At 39.0% G+C, this 22498-nt stretch overlaps 2 protein-coding genes across 2 annotated transcripts; both read left to right on the top strand.

Annotated features, from left to right (window-relative positions):
• Positions 1-8705: 8705 nt before the first annotated feature.
• LOC103121741 (olfactory receptor 5V1-like) lies at positions 8706-9659 on the top strand. Its single transcript, XM_007532272.1, has one exon. It carries the CDS (start codon positions 8706-8708, stop codon positions 9657-9659), a length of 954 nt encoding a protein of 317 aa, XP_007532334.1.
• Positions 9660-21544: 11885 nt separating this feature from the next.
• On the top strand, positions 21545-22498 carry LOC103121740 (olfactory receptor 5V1). The gene has a single exon (XM_007532271.1). The coding sequence runs from the start codon at positions 21545-21547 to the stop codon at positions 22496-22498; it is 954 nt and encodes a 317-aa protein (XP_007532333.1).

Here is a 22498-nt window from a genome sequence, read left to right as displayed (position 1 = left end):
CTAGGGGCCAGGTGGTGGAACACATTACAGTGTGCAAGGACCCTGGCCCCCAATTACAGAGGAAAAGTTTCATGAATGATGAAGCTGTGGCTCTCTCTCTCTCTCTCTCTTCTATCAAATAAAATAAAGTTTTTAAAAAAGAGAGAAGCAATGATGGACAACCATATACTCAGGCACTGAGGCAAGAACCAAACAAAGCAAATACCAAGTCCTGTGTTCAGAGGTCCCAATAGTGTGTCTTTAAGGTTCTTGGAAGGATTCCATAAAATGTGAGACTCTTCTGTATCCAGAGAGTATTGTTCTTGTCCTCTACAGTCCAATGCACTGGCCTCAGGGATTAGGAGACTCTTGGTGCTCAGGTAGATTCATCAGCATGAACTCTCCAGAGGAAGTCATTATCTGACTTTCCTTGTGTTTATTAAGCAGCCATATTTTCTAATCTAAACCTGAATGATACTATGCTGTTCTGGTGTATTTTTTCTTTAAGTCACAGGTGAGTGTTTTCTAATTCCTTTCCTATAGTTCCACTTCTTTAGTCCTACCCTTAGATGAAAGACCAAGTGAGTTTAACTGTGGTGCTTAATGATCTGAAAAGTTTCAAAGAAGGTACTTATCAAATTGTTTGCCAAATGTCTTAGCTCACAGGAGTAGGTTGTGTGTTTGTCTGAACTAGAAAACTTCCATTACTTCAGGTCATTTCTTTTCTTTCTCTTTTTGTTGTTGCCATCATGGGGGCTTCACTGCTCCAATTTGATTTTTTTTTTTTTCAGAAAGAAGGAGAAATAGAGGGTAGAAAGGGAAAGATATTCTGGTACTGAAGCTTTCTTAAGTGTTATGAGGACCAGACTAGAATCAAAGAACAAATGTAAAAATTTTGCTGATTAATTTAGAGACATATATAGCTCAAACATTACATTTCAGAAAAAAATTGAGATTATTCTTCACATATTGTGATTATTGTTATCATGAGGGACTATCACAATATGGTGCTAAGGGAAAAAAGGAACTTTCAACATGTACCTTATAATTCCCATTTTGAAAATTTATGCATGGAAAATTAATTAGGATGTTACTCAAAATATTAGAAGAGATTGAGAAATTTTATTATTTTTTATTTTGCTCATATGTTTCTCCAAAGTTTCTTTTTAAATTTATTTTTAATGTTTTATTTAATTAATGATTTAATATTGATTTAAAAGATTTTTAAGGGGTATAAATTGTAACAGAGGTGTAATTCAATACAGTTCCCACCACCAAAATTCTGTGTGTCATCCTCATCCATTGGAAACTTTCCTATTGTTTATCCTTCTGGGAGTATGGACCAAAATTATTTTTGGGGTACAGATGGTGAGAATTCTGGCTTCTGTATTTGCTTCTTTATTGGACATGGGCATTGGCAGTTTTATCCATACTCCCAGCTTTATTCTCCTTCCCTAGTGGGGTAGGGCCCTGGAGAGGTGAGGTTCCAGGAAGTACTGGTGAAACTATCTGCTCAGAGAAGTCAGAATGGAATCGTAGTAACATGTGAAACTTGGTGGCTGAAAGGCAGTAAGATGGAAAACAGAACAAAATGTTTAATTAACAAGACCCATAAAGTAAGAATAGAGTGCATGATAGTAAGGATTTTAAGGTAGAAGAAACTCTATTTTAGAAATGTTCCTAGAAGCTGATGTCTTAATAATCTTTGCTTGAGCTTGATAGCTAATATGGTGGGGGGGGGGGACCAGAAATATTGTCTGGGAAAATGGTGTCAGAGTTGAGATTAGAACTAGGAAGCAGGATTAGGACAAAGAATTGCTCACAAACTTGAAGAAGACATATAAAAGCAATTAACTGTTTACCATTATGATCTATCCTGGGGACCATATCTATTCATATTTATTACAGGAGCCTGTACACCCTCTGAGTCCCTGTTAGACTGACTTCACAGTCTGTAGTCACAGCTGGGAACATTCTAGGCTGTGCTCATTTCAGAGTCAGTTTTCCTTAAGTGGCAGAGTAGAATGACCCAGTCTCCATTTGTAGAGTGGGATAGTCCCTACCATTGCTATTTCATAGTGAGGGTAGAGTCAGAAAGAAGCCTGCAACAGGGCTTATAATGACATTCCCAATGAGTGTGACCAGTGATGGTAGACAGGGGATCTATCAGAGGTATAGGCTCATATTATCTATGAAGGAATCCAGGAATTCTCTCTCTAGGACCCTGGGTGATGGGGTGGCCTGAAAGTGGCCCAAGAGGCCACCATTAAGTGAGCCAGTCTCTTGCCCATATGGAGCTTTTGTAGTTACTTCTTTATCTGACAAACTTAGACTTTATCCCAGTTGTTAAAGTGTTGAGTGTCCTTTGTTGTATCCAAGTCAGTATTAGTTATGGAGGAAATAGACCTAGGATTTTAGTTAGCCTCATTTTTTTTTTCTGCATTTACTTGTTTGATGATGCTAATATAGGTTGTCATAGGGACAATAATTGTCCTTTACTTGATATATAGATTTTTGCCAATGTAACACTTGGCTGGTTTTATAATATTTCTTCTTCTTCTTCTTACTTTTTTTTTAAAAGTTTATTTATAAAAAGGAAACACTGACAAAAAACACAGGATAAGAGGGGTACAATTCCATACAATTCCCACCACCAGAACTCTGTATCGCATCCACTCCCCTGATAGGTTTCCTGTTCTTTATCCCTCTAGGAATATGGACCCAGGGTCATTCTGGGGTGCAGAAGGTGGAAGGTATGGCTTCTGTAATTGCTTCCCCATTGAACATGGGCGTTGACAGGTCGATCCATACTCCTAGCCTGTCCTTTGGAATATAACTAAAATAGGCCTACTAACTGTCTACAAAATGGAGATCATCCAACTCATCATCTAAACTATTCCAGTCTCTAGGTTCATGATTAGTCAACAGTTTTTTGGCTTTATATGTTAACTCTTCTTTCAGCCACCAGGTTCCAGATGGTAAGATGATGCCAACCGGACTTCCCTGGGCAGATGACCCCACCAATGTGTCCTGGAGCCCCACTTCCCCAGAGCTCTGCCCCACTAGGATATAGTATTTCTTCTTAAGCTTATCGAGTAACAATAATGTTGATGCTCTGTCAGAAGGGATTAAAAAAGATGGAAAAATATTTCATTTTAAAAAATTTTATTTATAAAATGGAAATATTGACAAGACCATAGGATAAGAGAGGCACAATTCCACTCAATTCCAATCACATCTCCTCTCTTGAAAGCTTTCCTATTCTTTATCCCTCTCGGAGCATGGACCCAGAATCATTATAAGGTGCAGAAGGTGGAAGGTCTGGCTTCTGTAATTGCTTCCCTGCTGAACATGAGGGTGTTGGCAGGTTGATTCATACTCTCAGTCTGTTTCTCTCTTTATCTAGTTGGTCGGGGATATGGAGAGGTAAGGCTCCAAGACACATGGTGGGGTCCTTTGCCCAGGGAAGTACTGTAGGCATCATGGTATTATCTGGAACCTGGTGGCTGAAAAAGAGTTAAGATATAAAGCAGAACAAATTGTTGAGTAATCATGAACCTAAAGGCATGAATATTGCAGATGAAGATTTGGGCCTCTGTTTTTAAAATAGCTAGTAGGTCTATTTTAGGTATATTCCAAAGGACCCATGACTTTACTAGTTTTTGCCTGAGCCTGACATCTAATTTGCAGGTGGACCCAGGTTATTGTCTGAAAAGATGTTGTCATAGTTGGAAAAAGGTGTAGAAAGCTGCATCAGGGAAAAGAGTAGCTCCCAAATATGGGAAAAGTATATAAATGTTAACAAACCCCATCGATTTGATCTGGTGCCCATATTCAGCACAGGAGCCTATATAAGTTCTGCATCCCTGTAGGTCTGGGCTCACATTCTGTGGTCATGGCTAGGAACTTTCCAGGCTACACTAATTTCGGGACCCATCTTCCTCAGGTGGTAGGTAGAGTATGTTATCTAACCTCCCTTTGGAGAATGGAACAGTCCCTGCCATTGTTGATCCACACATTGAAGGCAAGGTCCTATAGGGGCCCACAAGAGGGTTTATGGTGCTGTTCCTGTTGGAGATGACCAGTGATGGTAATGAAAGTCATCTGATAGAGGTCTAGGCCCATCACATCTATATGGGAATCCAATAATTCCTTGACTAGGGCCCTGGATGATAGGGTGGCCTGGTAATGACCAAAAGGGCCATCATTAAAGTGTGCCAGTCTCTTAACATTATTCAGTTTTTGTAGTCCTTTCTTTATCTGACAAAATTGGACTTACAGTGACTGAAGGAAGTGAAATAGGAAGTAGGTGAGGAGGGTATCTAGGTCTAAGTAGAAAATTTGAGTAAGTGCTTTATGGTGTCTTTTTTAGATCTTTCTACTTTACTGCATTTATTGAGTCACTGGAAAATATTGTGCACTTTTGCTTTAAGGTATATGTTTTCCCCTAACTTATATACATGTGTATATGTGTCCAATCTCATGGGCCCTGCTCTGTCTAGTTTTTGAGGCTTTGTTAGGAATTGCACTACACGAAATGGAACTAAGGAGTCCTATGAGATAGGAAAAGTCTCACCAGAGCTGGAGGGTTGACATTCCATGCTTGATGTCTTTGGACACAGAACCAAGTGAAACATGCTGAGGTGGTCCTAGTTGCATTGATTAGGTTGGGATCAGCAGATGCAGTATCATTTGGTATGAATTGAGAGAATCATGCCATAAAGTGAGTCCCACCCCAAAGGTTCCAGGGCTGGGATAAATATGGGTTTTGTGGGGAATGGGAAAGTTTCCTGCTTGCTTAGAGTTTAAGAAGGCAATAGTTACTACTCTAACAAAATTATCTGGCAATTGGGTTAACTTTGAAAATCCCATTTAGGATTTTCTGTATCATATAAGACCTCACCATAATTTATGTCCTTTAATGCTATTTACATATAGCTGTATCTTATAAAGTAACACCACCAGTTGCTTCTGTTCTCCCCGGTTTAAGCTTACAGGTGAGTTAATATTTCAAAGAACAAGTCATTATTAGAAATGTTTTAACAAATTTGAACCCACTGTTAAAATTCAATCTGATTACCAATTTGAGTCTTTAAGTGCTTAGATTGAAGGAATCTATACTCAGAACTGTGGTCTATGCATCAAAAAGTATGAGACATTCAATCCATTTTTTTCTGGAAGAATATTTTTTCCTAGGGAGTTGGGTTAAGTGCAGGTGGCACAAAGTGCAAGGACCAGCATAAAGGTCCCGGTTTGAGTCCCCGGCTCCCCACTTGCAGGGGAGTTGCTCCACAAGTGGTGAAGCAGGTCTGCAGATGTCTACCTTTCTCTCCCCCTCTCTGTCTTCCCCTCCTTTCTCCATTTCTCTCTGTCCTATCCAACAATGATGACAACAATAATGACTATAACAATAAACAACAAGGGCAACAAAAGGGAATAAATAAATAAATATTAAAAAATAATATTCCTTCCTTTTGTATAATTAACTGAGTAGATAGAGTGATTGAGGGAAATGAAGTAAGGAGTAGGAGGGGGGGGTGAGGCCCAAGTAATGAATACATGATTAGAGAATTTATAATGTCTTCTTTAAGCTTTTCTAGAATGCCAAAATTATTAGGTCTAAATCTAATCATGGAGGGCTATTAAGATCTTTTCCTTTGAGGTATATAGTTGCCCCTTACTTGTGGATATATGTACTCATGTACCTAGTACCTTTGGCTCTAGCCTGTATCTAATATCTATAACTGTGTTAGAAAACATGTCATTTAAAATGGAACTAGGTCATTCCATGTGTTAGGAAAGATCTCACCTGACTAGAGGAGTTAAGATGTTGACATCTCAGGCTTGGCATCTCTGGAGACTGTGCAGTAACACAAGTCAGTAGCAGCATAACATGGTAGTGTTGATTTAGTTGAAGTCAACAGAGGCAGTATAACAGGGTAAGAGATCAGAGTAAGAAACATCAAAAAATATGAGCAGTCATAGAGGTTCTAGGACTAGGAGAAACATGAATCTTAAAAAGAATGGGAAGAGATCCTCACAGTCTTACAAAGAGTTCAAAATAATAATAGTTAATTATTATAACCAAGCTAGTTGGGAACTTGTTTTTCTTTGAAAATCCAATGGTTAGGATTTACTGTAATATATTTGACCTCACTATGCTTTATGAAATTTAAGGATGTCTACTAATAACAGCATCTCTTACATACTGACAGGGCCAAATGGTTTTGATCTATCTGGCCTAAGGCTGTAGGTAACTTAGGTATATTAAAATAAATAAAGAAAAAAATACAAGCTTTTTTTTGTTTGTTTGTTTTTGTTTTTGTCTCCAGGGTTATTGCTGGGGCTCGGTGCCTGCACTACGAATCCACTGCTCCTGGAGGTCATTTTTTCCCTTTTTGTTGCCTTTGTTGTTTATTGTCATCATCGCTGTTGTTGTTGTTATAGTTGTCACTGCTGTCATTGTTGTTGGATAGGATAGAGAGAAACGGAGAGAGGAGGGGAAGACAATGAGGGGGCTTTACTGCTTGTGAAGCAACCCCCAGCAGGTGGGGAGCCGGGGGCTTGAACCGGGATCCTTACACCAGTCCTCGTGCTTGGCTCCAAGTGCGCTTAACCCACTGCACTCTGCCTGGCCCCCAAACATAAAGCTTTTAAGCATTTAAGCCCAGAGTAAGAATTTGATTATCTTACAAATATGAGACATTAAATATTTAGGTAAAAGAAAATATGTTCTCCAAATTTTCTAAAAGAGACCAGCTTTAATGAAAAATAGGAAAATTAGAAAAAAAGTTAAGAAAAACTATGTCTAGGTGAACCTTGAGCATGTATTCTGCTATAGCTTTTCAAATTACTCTAAAGCAATCTATAATGTTGAAAAATATCCCCTTGAGTTTTGATTTATCTAGTAATTTAGGTACTGAAGAAGTCACAGATGAACTAGCAACTTAGTCACTCAAAATATCTATAATTATCAGTGTTAATTTGCCGAAGTTCTCCTTACTGAATTCTCTGTGGCACCAATAACTTATAAGTACCTTAGTGAGTAGAAGCTGTGATGAAAATGTTGCTAGGAAGAAATGTTACTGAGGTAAATTGACAGAGAGATTGGTCTGGGCATCAGAACTGGTTCTTCTTATTGTTAGAGAAAGTCAGGAAAACCCAGAAGTTTCATAGTTAGAGGAATTATGTGCCCAATGAGAGGAATATGTGACCAAAGCTCCACTACACAAAGTGTAGTGATGCCTTACGGGAACTAGCTTCAAATAGCTATGTGAAAGGAAGAAGAGAGTTTTGATGGGAGGAAACTAAGGAAGAACACAGGGTAGGAAGATAGGTGAGGATTCTAGAATACTGAAATATACATACTCCAGTAAGTGCCTTTAAATAAAGAATTAACTGGGAGAAAGGGAGAAGAGAGATTCAACTAACCAGAGCATCACTTTGGCATATTCAATGCAAGGAATAAAACCAGGTTCCATGCTTTATCCACTACATCATTCCATGCCTCTCTAAGGCTATTTTTAGTCTTAAAAATTCCATTATAAAAGAGTCCCTGTAGTCAAGATCCATGTCAACTATTTGTCTCTTCTGGCCACACAGATATGATATATAAGAGTATTTATACCACATTTGACTGACCTAATGAAAGAAACATAATCACCTTTCAAAACCCCTTCTCATTCACCTATCCACTTTCATCTCTATAAAACACCGTAAATTAAATTTTATAAAAGTGCTAAAGGAGGGGTAGATAGCATAATGGTTATGCAAAGAGACTCTCATGCCTGAGGCTCCAAAGTCCCAGGTTCAATCCCCCTTACCACCATAAGTCAGAGCTGAGCAGTGCTCTGATAAGAAAAAATAAAAAGTGCTAAAGGATGGAGAGGAGGGTTCAGGAATGTCTCTAAACAGGCTGATGAAGTGCAAAGAACCTTCTCACAACTAGTAAAATCCAAGATGCATTTATATAGCTCCAAAACTTTAGGTGAGCCTGATCTGGTCACTATGATGGGAGACTGGAGTACAGCACTCTTTTGTGGTTTTCTAATGAAAAAAATCTATCTGGAGAACTAGCAAGATAACTCAACCTTGAGGGAGCCTGCTTTGTCATATGTACAGCCTCCCTAAGTACTCTGCACTAGGAAAACTTCTGTTCTATGATGTCTTTCCCTCTCTCCTTCTGTCTCTCTGTATCTCTTGTTCTCTCTGGAAAATGTAGCAAGGAGAAGTGAAGGGGGTTCTGTAAGGAGGACCCAACTTGAGGTAGGAGGCTGGGTTTCCATATCAGTGCCACACAAAAGCTACACAGACAAAATGAGCAGAAATCTGTGGATAGTGAAGCGGTACCTTACATTATTTGTCATCCTCTCTATTATTTTTTCTTCTCTCACTTTCTTGTAAAAATTAAAACACTGGGTCAGAAAGTGACTCAGTGGGAGGGTACCCTCCATATAAATATGAGACGCTGTGTTGAATCTCTGGTACTATATAAAAACAATGGCCTTAGAAGGGTTGCACCAATATTTTAGAGATATCAGTAACAGCAAAGAAGCTGTGATTTATGAAATTGTTCTGTCTGTCTGGATTGGATCTGATTCAAATGATGGTGATTTTTATTTGTAACACTACTGTATCTTATTTTATAGACCATCACTACTGCCTCACATGATTACTATAATCTGTGCTTCTCTCAGCCCAATTCCAAAGAGGAAGCAGGCAGCATCATGGAAGGAAAGAATGAAACAGCTCTTACTGAATTCATCATTTTGGGATTCTCCAATCTAAATGGATTTGAGTTCTTACTATTCACTACTTTCTCTTTCATTTATATTTGTACTCTGGGAGGAAATATATTTATTATCTTGGTGACTATGGCTGATTCACATTTACACACACCCATGTATTTCTTTCTAGGGAACTTGGCCCTTCTTGACATCTGCTACACCACCACCAATGTTCCCCAGATGATGGTGCATCTCTTATCAGAGAAGAAGAGCATTTCCTATGGGGGTTGTGTGGCTCAGCTTTTTGCTTTCATTTTCTTTGTGGGATCAGAGTGTTTCCTCCTGGCAGCAATGGCATATGATCGATACATTGCAATCTGTAAGCCATTAAGGTATTCAGTTATTATGAATAAGGCTCTGTATATGCAGTTAGCAGCTTCAAGCTGGACCGGTGGCTTTCTCAATTCAGTGCTGCACACAGTACTGACCTTCCACTTGCCCTTCTGTGGTAACAATCAGATTAACTATTTCTTCTGTGACATTCCTCCTTTGCTGATTTTGTCTTGTGGGGACACATTTGTCAATGAATTGGCATTGCTCCTCATTGGCGTGTTCATTGGTTGGACTCCTGTCCTGTGTATTGTCCTTTCCTACTTTTACATAATCTCTACCATCTTAAAGATTCATTCCATGGAAGGGAGACGCAAAGCTTTTTCTACATGTGCCTCTCACCTGACCATTGTTCTTCTCTACTATGGTAGCGCCATTTTCACATATATGAGACCAATCTCAACTTACTCACTAGAGAAAGACAGACTTATTTCAGTGTTGTATAGTGTTGTCACCCCCATGCTAAATCCTATCATTTATACCCTGAGGAATAAGGACATCAAGGAAGCTGTAAAAGCTATCGGGAGAAAGTGGGGGCTATCAGTTCCTTCTACTGACATGTAACCTTCAGTTACCTGTGGTGAAAGCTTGTAGATTAGTGTTAAATTTTTCACTTTCAGCTATTTCTAGTAACATAGTTGATTGCAGTGTGGGGACAGATATTGATCAGTTAACACATTTAGTCCAAGTGGACATATTCTGTTTACATATTTATTGATATTTTTATGAGAGGTAAGTAGGGTGAGAGAGAACTAGGACAATAGTAGTCTTTTAAAATTTTTTTGATCTTTATTTACTATTACATAGAGACAGGGAGAAATTGAGAAGGGGAGAGGAGATAGTGAAGAAGAGAGACATCTGCAGCACTGCTTTTGCACTTGTGAAGCTTCCTCCTGCAGGTGGGGGCCAGGGGCTTGAACCTGAGTCCTTAAGCACTGTAGTGTGTGTGCTTAACCAGGTGTGCCACCACCTGGCCCCTGACAATAGCAGTCTTATGCAGCTTTGGATATTGAAATTGGTACCTTACTCATGCAAGTTCTTTTTTCTTTATTGATTTAATAATTATTGACAAGACCATAGAATAAGATGTGTACAATTCCAAAAAATTCCCACCACCAGTGTTCCATATCCTGTCCCCTCCATTGGAAGCTTTCCTACTGTTTATCCCGTTGGCAGTATGAACCCAGGATCATTATGGGGTGCAAAAGGTGGAAGATCTGGCTTCTATGATTGCTTCCCTGCTGGACATGAGGGTGTTGCCAGGTCGATCCATACTCCCAGCCTGTTTCTATCTTTCCCTAGTGGGGCCAGGCTCTGAATGGTGGGGTTCCAGGACACATTGGTGAAGTTGTCTACCCAGGGAAGTCAGGTTGGTGTCATGGTAGCATCTGAAACTTAGTGGCTGAAAAGCATTAAGATATAAAGCAGAAAAAATTATTATATAATCAGGAGCCTAAAGGTAAGAATATAGCAGATGAGTTCTGCATTGTATTACTGAGTATCTTCCCAGCTTCTGAATATATTCTTGTGCATTTGCCATTCTTGAGAAAGCGATATTAATCAGTGCTACCCTATTTTAGATTTTCCTTCTTACTTATCCTTATTTTAAATATATTTATTTATTTATTATTGTATAGAAACAGAAAGAAATTGAGAGGGGAGGAAGAGATAAAGAGGAAAGGAGAGAGACAAAGGGACACCTGCAGGCCCGCTTCACTACTTGTGAAGCATCCCCTCAGGGGCTTCCACCTCACTTCTTGCACACTGTAATGTGTGTGCCTAACCAGGTGCACCACCGCCTGAACCCTTATTCTTTATTCATGCATCCTCTATCCAAAAATAATGGCCCTCTTTCCTGCAATATGTGTTTTATGAACATCATCTCTTGGTTCTTTACTTCCTTCTTTATATTTTTTTTTCACAGAGGTAGATAAATGTGATTAATGTGTTTCTAAAATATGGTGATTATATTTATTAAACTAACCTTATTGATTGTCATGCCTTTGTACTTTCTTTCTTAGTTTCTTAATAAATTAACATTTTTGACTATGTTCATATTATTTACTGTTTTGGTCAAAGTTTGTGGGAATAGTGAAATAATGTTTCATCTTCAGTTATTAGTCAACACCAATTTGTTTTCTTTTTTAAAAAATATTTATTTATTTATTTTCCCTTTTGTTGCCCTTGTTGTTTTTCATTGTTATTGATGTCGTCGTTGTTAGATAGGACAGAGAGAAATGGAGAGAGGAGGGGAAGACAGGTGGGGAGAGAAAGACAGACACCTGCAGACCTGCTTCACTGCCTATGAAGCAACTCCCCTATAGGTGGAGAGCCGGGGGCTCGAACCGGGATCTTAAGCCGGCTTTTGCGCTTTGTGCCACATGCACTTAACCTGCTGCTCTACTGTCCAACTCCCACAAATTTTCCCAGTATGAAAATTTGCTTTCATACTGGGAAAAGACAATCATAGTTTCTCCATCTCAAATTATGTCATTTTATGCAAAACATCACTTTTTATCTAGGGAAATGTCAACCAAAATCTCAGTGAGCTTTCACTTACTGTAGTACTATAGATCTAAATTTTAAAAAGTAGAAAGGATAAATGTTAAGGGTGTGGAGGAAAATGAAACTTGGTTTACTGTTGGTGGGAATGTATATTGGCGTAACATGGAAAATGGTATGAATAAACCTAAAAAAATTAAGAATGGAAATTCTGTTTGATGTATAGTACCACATGTATATATTTACCTGAAGGATTTGAAGATACTAACTCAAAATAGCATATTTACATTTGTATTTTCATGAATAATTACCATAATTGCCAAAACATGGAAACAACCTAGATGCCCAGGACAGATTGCTGATTCAACAAGCTCTGGCTTTAATGTACTTATTTCTGCAATAAAAATAACTACTAAAATGAATTGGCAAAACCTATAAAAACTAATTCTAGGTGTGATTTTATTGATTTCATTAGCATATATCCTACTTGGTCATAGCTGAGTAGTTGTACACTAGGTTTTCATGTGTGAAGCCCCAAAATTCTAGGTTTAATCTTGGGTATCACCATAAATCACAGCTGAAAAGTTGTGGTGTCTTTCTTGCCCCACCCCTCTCTTCCTATTACTAAAATAAAATAAGTAAACTAAATGCTTCTGTGAAAAATGATATAGGGCCATGGAGATAGCACTAATGTTGGTACAAAAGAATTTAACGCTTTAGGCACCAGAGGTCCTAGGTTCAATTCCAGGTACCAGTATAAGTCTGAGCTGAGCAGTGCTCTGGTAAAATAAATGAAAATAATAACTAAATAAATTACTATAGAATTTTAGGATTGTAGACTTCACATCTCTGCATATGTATTCTTACCACATCCACTTCCATAGTTCTATTGTCATCTCATTATCAAGATAAACCCTCTACCCAGTACTTCCTCAGTTTTGCATCATTCACAGGGTAATTTTTATAATTTTCAGAGTTTAACATTTAGTTCCTGCAGCTAATTATTGTGTGTTCTCTACTCAGAATCTGACTCATACTGTGAAGTAACAAGGATAGTACTTAACCTAAAATGTTAGCAACAAATCTAGTAAATCAGAAATTTGATTTTATTGGACATTGGTGAACAAGAAATGACTCAACAACAAGAAAACAAATGACCTCATCCAAAAATGGGGAGAGGACATGGACAGAATATTCACCACAGAAGAGATCCAAAAGGCCAGGAAACATGAAAAAAAATGCTCCAAGTCTTTGATTGTCAGAGAAATGCAAATCAACACAACATTGAGATACCACTTCACTCCTGTGAGAATGTCATACCTATGCCTATTTTAGGTATATTCCAAAGAGCCCATGACTATACTAGTTTTTTTTTCTTTTTCAGTTTTCCGTATATTATTAGAAGCAATATCACTTTTTATAAACATATTACCAGGTATTAGGATTCTCAGTGATAGGAACCATAGTTTCACTGCTTTTAAGTTTTATAACAACTTTTTATCATAATGGACAAAAGACTGCCCAAAGTCTATTTTTTTAAAAATCAATGCATGATATTGTGTCCTTTGAGACAAAATGGATGGAAGTGGAGGTGATTATGCTTAGTGAAATAAGTAAAGAGATGAAAGATAACTACCAGATATTTTCACTCACATGTGGAATCAAGGGATCTGATCAACATTAATTTTCTTTTTTTTTAAATTTTTATTTATAAAATGGAAACACTGACAAAATAAGAGGGGTACAACTCCACACAATTCCCACCACCAGAACTCTATATTCCATCCCTTCCCCTGATAGCTTTCCTATTCTTTATCCCTCTGGGAGTATGGACCCAGGGTCATTCTGGGGTGCAGAAGGTGGAAGGTCTGGCTTCTGTAATTGTTTCCCTGCTGAACATGAGTATTGACAGGTTGATCCATACTTCCAGCCTATCTGTCTCTTTCCCTAGTGGGGATGGGCTCTGGGAATCTGGGGTCCAGGACACATTGATGGGGTCATCTGCCCAGAGAAGTCCGGTTGGCATCATGTTAGTATCTGGAACCTGGTAACTGAAAAGAGAGTTAACATATAAAGCCAAACAAATTATTGACTAATCATGAACCTAAAGGCTGGAGTAGTTCAGATGAAGAGTTGGGGGGGGTGCTCTCTGTTTTGTAGATAGTTAACTGAGCCTGTCATCTGATATGCAGGTGGATCCAATTTATTGTCTGGGGAGATGATGTCATGGCTGCATAAAGGACCAGAAAGCTGGATCAGGGAAGAGAGTAGCTCCCAAATATGGGAAAGGTGTATAAATATTGTTGACTGTTACCCCCATTGATTTGATGTGATCTGTGTCGGGAAATTGTGAGTATGTGGTTGAGCTTGGCCATGCTTGACCTGAGGAGTGCGTCTATCCTGTAAGTCTCTCTCTCTACTGAGAGGTTGAGCAAGGAGGGACAGGAGTGACCCCAAAGGTTTGCCCCGTCTTATCAGACTCCCTGCCTCACAAAGCATCCTGCATTGCTGATACTATGGCCATTAGATAAAAAGAAAGTGGGAGATGTCAGGAAATTGTGAGGAGCTTCACAAAGCACCCTGCATTTTCCCACCTCCAGGAGCCAGCATTTTTTAAAACATTAAGCCTACTCCACCTTGCATTCCCTTTATCTACGTATCAATATCATCCTTTGTTTTACAAATGACTAAAGGTCTCCTTCTTAATTCCCTGCAGGGTATTGCTAATCCTACCAGTTGAACCCCTAGCAACAGTTGCTGGGGAGGTCCATACCATTCCTTGCCCCCTTTGCCTTTTCTCCGCCCCTTTCCTAACCATGTATGGTATTGTCAAGCCACTTCTGTTTCTGTCTTGTCCCTTCCCAGTCTGGCCTGGAGGAGGGCATACATGCAGAGTGGGTGGCTGACGCTGGCCATTGCGCTTTGTGCCATATGGCTTAACCGGGTGTGCTACCGCCCGACTCTGGGGCGTTTGGATGAATAAGGATTTGAATTGCCTTGCCTCCATGAGCTTAGTTCCTGGGTTATCTCTCTCTCTCATGACGCTAGCCCGACAATCTGGGGCTCATATTCAGCTTAGGAGCCTATGTGGCCTCTGCATCCCTGTAGATCTGAGCTCACATTTTGTGGTCATGAGCAGGAATGTTCCATGCTACCCCAATTTCAGGACCCATATTCCCACATTAATTTTCTAAACAAAATTAAATGAATCAAAACAAAAGAAAAGGCAAGCAAATTGTTTCTAAGATTTGTGAAAACTGTGGTAGTTGTCTTTGGGAGGGGGGAAGGTAGAGCTATACAACTTTGGTGGTGGGTGGGGAACTATATATATTGTAATCTTAAAATCTTATAACGTACTGTTAAATAACAACAACAACAAATCAATGAAGTAGCCTGGAAAGCACACCAAAGAAAGGTATAAATTGATAGCTTCTTAAAATTGATTTAATAACGACTGACAAGACTGTAGGATAAGAGGGATACAGTTCCACACAGTTCACACCACCAGAGTTTGGCATCCTGCTACCTCCATTAGTTTTTCTATTGAGAGATAGGTTGGGAGTATGGATTGACCTGTCAATGCCCATGTTCAGTGGGGAAGCAATTACAGAAGCCAGGCCTTCAACCTTCTGCATCCCACAATGATCTTGGGTCCATACTCCCAGAGGGGTAAAGAATAGGAAAGCTATCAGGGGGAGGGCATAGGATACAGAGTTCTGGTGATGAGAATTGTGTGAAGTTGTACCACTCTTATCCTATGGTTTTGTCATTGTTTCCTTTTTATAAATAAAAAAATTTAAAAAAAGAAGCTTTTCTACTCTTTATTCCTCTGGGAGTATGGACCCAGGATTATTGTGGGATGCAGAAGATGAAAGATCTGGCTTCTGTAATTGCTTCCCTGCTGTACATGGGGGGTGTTGACAGGTTGATCCATATTCCCAGCCTGTTTCTATCTTTCTGTAGTGTGTCAGGGCTCTGGAGTCTCTCTCCATTTCTATCTTCCCCATTTCTCTTTATTTCTTTCCTCTCTAGCCAATAAGTGAATCAACAAAAAATATTTATTTATCACAGGGATTCCAAGATTCCTATTACCACATATTCCAAGACAGTGTTCTGATTTCTTTCTTACTAAAATTAAAAAATAAGCAAACAAATCAGTCTTTTTTCAAAAAAGAATAGTCTGATCTCTTGATAGTATTTTTTGTAGTTGACAGACTAAGTTAAACAGGTTAGAAAATTCATTAATTAACTCAGTAGAAAGGGAAAACACGAAAAAGGCTCTAGACACTACTTTAGGTGCTAAGTGTACCAGAGCTGAGCAAATGATTTTCTTTTGTTTCAGAATTTTCTTTCAAGTTGAAGAAAATAGACACCATGTGTAATAACTAACACACATTATAACATCTGCACATTATAACACCCACCACATTATGGTTAATGTCACTGAGAACAATATAGCAACAAAAGATAGCACAATATGCATGTGTGTGTGTGTGTGTGTATGTGTATATGTATGCATATGATTTAATATAGGATCATGAGAGCATTCTACATTGTAAGGGTTCACTTTATGGCACGCAAGAGATGACAGAATTAGGTGAATCTACCAAGTGTAAGAGTGTTCCAGATAAGTGGTGATCTGGTGCACAACCCCTGCAATGAAAGTGTGAATAATGAGTTCCAGTGCCTGCATAGAGGACAGTGTGGCTAAGTAATCATGGAGTAGAGTGGGAGTATATGCAGGAAGTAAATAGAGGTCATCATGTAGCATTTGTAGGCTATGGTGTTAACTTTGAGTTTTTCTTTTTCTTTCTTTTTTTTTGTTTTGAGTAAGATGGGAACCATTAGAGAATTTAGAGATTAAGTAACATATATATATAACTTAAGGTGGAGGCTAGGGGCTTGAACCTGGGTGTTTGTGCACTGTAATGTAAGTGCTTAAACAGGTGCGTCACCACCTGGCCCCTTAAGTAATATTTCAAAGGTTTGTCTGGATAGTGTTTTGAGAATAGTGAGATGAAAAAAAAAGTTTAAATTAAGATAAATAATTTGCATGAACAGGGATGGTGGCCTGGATAAATGAAATCACTTAGGAATAGATTTTACATCTTTACTCATGAATTAGATTAGTCTGCTATTTTCTTGCCATTCAAGTCCCTCTACAAGTGCTGAAACCTAGATCATAGTATATATATGAGGTTGAAGAGTATTTTTATTTTTCAATCTCTAGAAGAATTTGAGTATTTACTGCTGTTTCTTACAGAAACACTTATGGAAGAAATATGGACTTGATTCTTCCTTTTGGGGGAAGATTTTAAATTACAACTCCAGTTTTTTGAAAAGGATGATAGGGGACCGACTTAGTGGGGATTGTACGGTTATGTGTAAAACTGAGAAGTGTTATGCATGTACAAAATATTGTATTTACTGGTTACTGTAAAACATTAATCTTCCAGTAAAGAAAAAAATGGGGAGTCGGACGGTAGGGCAGCGGGTTAAGTGCAGGTGGTGCAAAGTGCAAAGACTGGCATAAGGATCCAGGTTGGAGCCTCTGGCTCCTCACCTGCAAGGGAGTCCCTTCACAAACGGCAAAGCAGGTCTGCAGGTGTCTTTCTCTCCTCCTCTCTGTCTTCCCCTCCTCTCTCGATTTCTCTCTGTACTATCCAACAACAATGACAAAAATAACAATAATAACTACAACAAAGAAAAAAGAACAAAAGAAAAGCCAGAATAGATGTAAATAAATAGATGTGAGAGGATGGGACTTGTATTACAATGTTAAGAGGAACACTGCAGGACAACCATATATATTCAGGTGCTGAGGCAGGAACCAGACAGAACAAATATCAAATATCAAGTCCTGAGTTCAGAGGTCCTAAAGGTGTGTCATGGTTCTTGGAAGGATTCCATAAAATGTGAGACTCTTCTGTATCCAGAGAGTATTGTTCTTGTCCTCTACAGTCCAATGCACTGGCCTCAGGGATTAGGAGACTCTTGGTGCTCAGGCAGATTCATCAGCATGAACTCTCCAGAGGAAATCATTATCTGACTTTCCTTGTGTTTATTAAGCAGCCATATTTTCTAATCTAAACCTGAATGATACTATGCTGTTCTGGTGTATTTTTTCTTTAAGTCACAGGTGAGTGTTGTCTAATTCCTTTGCTATAGTTCCACTTCTTTAGTCCTACTCTTGAAGAAAAGACAGTTTAACTGTGATGTTTAATGATCTGAAAAGTTTCAAAGAAGGTGGTTAGCAAATTGCCAAGTGTCTTGGCTCACAGGAGTAGTTTGTGTGTCTGTTTGAATCAAGAAATTTCAGGCCATTTCTTTTCATTTTTATAAATATTTATTTATTTATTCCCTTTTGTTGCCCTAGTTATTTTATTGTTGACATTGTTGTTGGATAGGACAGAGAGAAATGGAGAAAGGAGGAGAAGACAGAGAGGGAGAGAGAAAGACAGACACCTGCAGACCTGCTTCACCGCCTGTGAAGCGACTCCCCTGTAGATGGGGAGCCGGAGGCTCGAACCGGAATCCTTACTCCGGTCTTTGCGCTTTGCACCACATGCCCTTAACCCGCTGCGCTACCGCCAGACTCCCATTTCAGGCCATTTCTTTTCTTTCTCTTTCTTGTTTTCACTATGGGGGCTTCACTGCTCCAATTTGAGTTTTTCTGAGAGAGGAGAGATATGCCATACTGGCATTTTTTTTTTTTAAATTTTTTATTTAAGAAAGGATTAGTGAACAAAAACATAAGGTAGAAGGGGTACAACTCCACACAATTCCCACCACCCAATCCCCATAATCCCCCCCCTCCCATGGTAGCTTTCCCATTCTCTAGCCCTCTGGGAGCATGGACCCAGGGTCGTTGAGGGTTGCAGGAGGTAGAAGGTCTGGCTTCTGTAATTGCTTCCCCGCTGAACATGGGCGTTGACTGGTCGGTCCATACTCTCAGTCTGCCTCTCTCTTTCCCTAGTAAGGTGTGTCTCTGGGGAAGCTGAGCTCCAGGACACATTGGTGGGGTCTTCAATCCAGGGAAGCCTAGCCAGCATCCAGGTGGCATCTGGAACCTGGTGATTGAAAAGAGAGTTAACATATGAGGCCAAACAATTTGTTGAGCAATCATGGATCCCAAGCTTGGAATAGTGGAGAGGAAGTGTTAGGGAGGTACTCACTGCAAACTCTAGTGTACTTCTGCTTTCAGGTATATATTTTGCAGTAGTTTATGGATACGTGTGCACATAAGCTCTCTCTCACAGAAACTGGTGTATATCTAGATTATGGGACTTTGTTAGAAAGTGAACTACCTGAGATGAAATTAGAGTGTACTATAAAAGGAATTAAGTGCTGTGAGGACCAGGCTAAAATCAAAAGACAAATACATAATTTTGTTGATTAATTTGTAACTATTTACCATGTCAATCTGACAAAGGGCCCATATATATTTATATTTAACACAGGATCTTGTATAAGCTCTGATTCCCTGTCAGTGTGAGTTCATTGTCTACGGTCACAGCTAGCCTGCATTCATTTCAGGACCAGTTTTCCTCCAGAGTAGGTTGACTTAGCCTCCCTTTGGAGAGTGGGGCAGTCCCTGCCATTGCTAGTTCACAGTGAGAGAATGGTCCTGAAGAAACCCACAAGAGGGTTATACTGACATTCCTGATGGCAGTGACCACTAATTGTCAAGAGAGAATCTATTCGGGGTCTAGGCCCATTGTATTTACCTACTTTATCTTTTAAAATTACTCTGAAGCAATCTATAATGTTGAAAATATCCCCTTGAATTTTGAGTTATCTAATAATTTAGGAAGAAGTTACAGATAAAGAATAAACTAGGTATTAAAATACACACTTAAATCATCTATAATTATCTGTATTAGTTTGCAGAAATTCTCCTTACTGAATTCTCTTGGGCACCAATAACTTAGTAAGTACTTTAGTAAGTAGATATTGTGATGAATATGTTGACAGGAGGAAATGTTACTGAAGTAAACTGACAGAGAGATTGGGCTGGGCGTCAAAACTGGTTCTCCTTATTCTTTCTGATTGACTAGAGAATGTCATGAAAATCCAGAAATTTCATAGTTAGGAGTAACAATTAGAGGGATATGTGGCCAGTGTACTATTATACAAAGTGCTAATATGCCCTACGTAAACTTGCTTCCAATAACTACGTGAAAGGGGAGATAGAAGAGAGTTTTGGTGGGAGGAAAGTAAGGAGGAAAATAAGGTGAGAGGAGAGGATGCTAGAATACTGTAAAATTCATATCTTATTAGAAATGCCTCTGAATAAAGAATTAATTGGGAGAAAGGGAGAAAAAGAGAGATTCAACTAACCAGAGTATCACTTTGGCATATGCAATGCAGGGAATTAAACCAGGTTCAATACTTTATCCACTTACATAATTTCCATGCTATTTTTCATCTAAAAAATTCTGTTTTAAGAAAAGAGTCCACATAGTCCTGATCCTTGTCAACGACCTGTCTCTTCTGGCCACACAGATCTGATATATAAGAGTATTTGTGCCACATTTGATTGACCTAATGAAAGAAACATAATCAAGTTTCGCAACCCCTTATCATTCCCATGTCATCTTTTATTTCTATAAAAATATTAAGTTTTGTAAAAGTGTGAAATGTGGAAAGCAGGGTTCAGGAATGTCACTAAACATTCTAAACATGACAAATTACAAAGAAGCTTCTTACAACTAATAATCTGCAAGATGCATTTATATAGCTCCCAAAATTTAGGTGAGCCTGATATAGTTACTATGCTTGGAAGACTCTCTGGAGACACTTTTTTTTTACTTACCATTTTTTAAATTTTTTTATTGTCTTTATTTATTAGATAGAGACAGCCAGAAATTGAGAGGGAAGGGGGTGATAGGAAGGAAGAGAGATAGAGAGACACCTGCAACACTGCTTCACCACTCGTGCAGTTTCTCCCCTGCAGGTGGGGACTGTTGGCTTGAACCGGGATCTTGCACACTATAGCTTGTGTGCTTAACCAGGTGCACCACCACCTGGTCCCCAAGGATTATGGCACTGTTTTGTGGTTTTTATAATGAAAAACTGTATTTGGGGAGACAGCAAGATAATTTATCTGTGAGGATGTATGCTTTGTCATGTGTACAGACACCCTAACTCCTCGGCACTGAGAAAGCTTCTATTTTGTGATGTCTTTCCCCCTCTCTGTCTCTTTGTATCTCCTATTTTGTCTGAAAAATATGGCCAGAAGTAAAGAGGGCTCAGTAAGGGAACTCATCACATGAGTAGCCAACTTGAGGTAGGAGGCTGGGTTTCCGTATCAGTGCCACACAAAAGTTACAAAGACAAAATAAGTGGAAATCTACAGATAGTGAAGTAGTACAATGTCTGTCTTTATTTTTTTTTCCTCTCTCACTTTCTTGTAAAAATTAAAACACTGGGTCAGGAAGGTGACTCAGTGGTACCCTCCATATGTACATGAGATGCTGAGGTGAATCTTCGGTACTATATAAAAACAATGGTTTTAGGGACCAGGCAGTGACACACCTGATTGAGTGCTCACATTAGAAGATCCCTGACCCCTAACTGCAGGATGTAAATCTTCACAAGTGGTGAAGCATGTCTGCAGGTGTCTCTCTGTATCTCTCCCTTTCTCTTTCCCCCCTCTAAATGTCTCTCTGTCTTTATCCAATAATAGATAAATAAAATATTTTAAATATAAAAACAATGGACTTAAAAGAGTTGCACCAATATTTTAGAGATATAAATAAAGAAAAAAAAGAAGCTATGATTTATGAAATTGTTCTGTCTGTTTGGATTGGATCTGATTCAAATGATGGTGATTTTTATTTGTAACACTACTGTTTCTTATTTTACAGACCATCACTACTGCCTCACATGATTACTATAATCTGTGCTTCTCTCAGCCCAATTCCAAAGAGGAAGCAGGCAGCATCATGGAAGGAAAGAATGAAACAGCTCTTACTGAATTCATCATTTTGGGATTCTCCAATCTAAATGGATTTGAGTTCTTACTATTCACTACTTTCTCTTTCATTTATATTTGTACTCTGGGAGGAAATATATTTATTATCTTGGTGACTATGGCTGATTCACATTTACACACACCCATGTATTTCTTTCTAGGGAACTTGGCCCTTCTTGACATCTGCTACACCACCACCAATGTTCCCCAGATGATGGTGCATCTCTTATCAGAGAAGAAGAGCATTTCCTATGGGGGTTGTGTGGCTCAGCTTTTTGCTTTCATTTTCTTTGTGGGATCAGAGTGTTTCCTCCTGGCAGCAATGGCATATGATCGATACATTGCAATCTGTAAGCCATTAAGGTATTCAGTTATTATGAATAAGGCTCTGTATATGCAGTTAGCAGCTTCAAGCTGGACCGGTGGCTTTCTCAATTCAGTGCTGCACACAGTACTGACCTTCCACTTGCCCTTCTGTGGTAACAATCAGATTAACTATTTCTTCTGTGACATTCCTCCTTTGCTGATTTTGTCTTGTGGGGACACATTTGTCAATGAATTGGCATTGCTCCTCATTGGCGTGTTCATTGGTTGGACTCCTGTCCTGTGTATTGTCCTTTCCTACTTTTACATAATCTCTACCATCTTAAAGATTCATTCCATGGAAGGGAGACGCAAAGCTTTTTCTACATGTGCCTCTCACCTGACCATTGTTCTTCTCTACTATGGTAGCGCCATTTTCACATATGTGAGACCAATCTCAACTTACTCACTAGAGAAAGACAGACTTATTTCAGTGTTGTATAGTGTTGTCACCCCCATGCTAAATCCTATCATTTATACCCTGAGGAATAAGGACATCAAGGAAGCTGTAAAAGCTATCGGGAGAAAGTGGGGGCTATCAGTTCCTTCTACTGACATGTAA

Source organism: Erinaceus europaeus, chromosome 4, assembly GCF_950295315.1.
Source record: "Erinaceus europaeus chromosome 4, mEriEur2.1, whole genome shotgun sequence".
Lineage (NCBI taxonomy): Eukaryota > Metazoa > Chordata > Mammalia > Eulipotyphla > Erinaceidae > Erinaceus > Erinaceus europaeus.
This window is presented reverse-complemented; position numbering and strand designations above follow the sequence as displayed.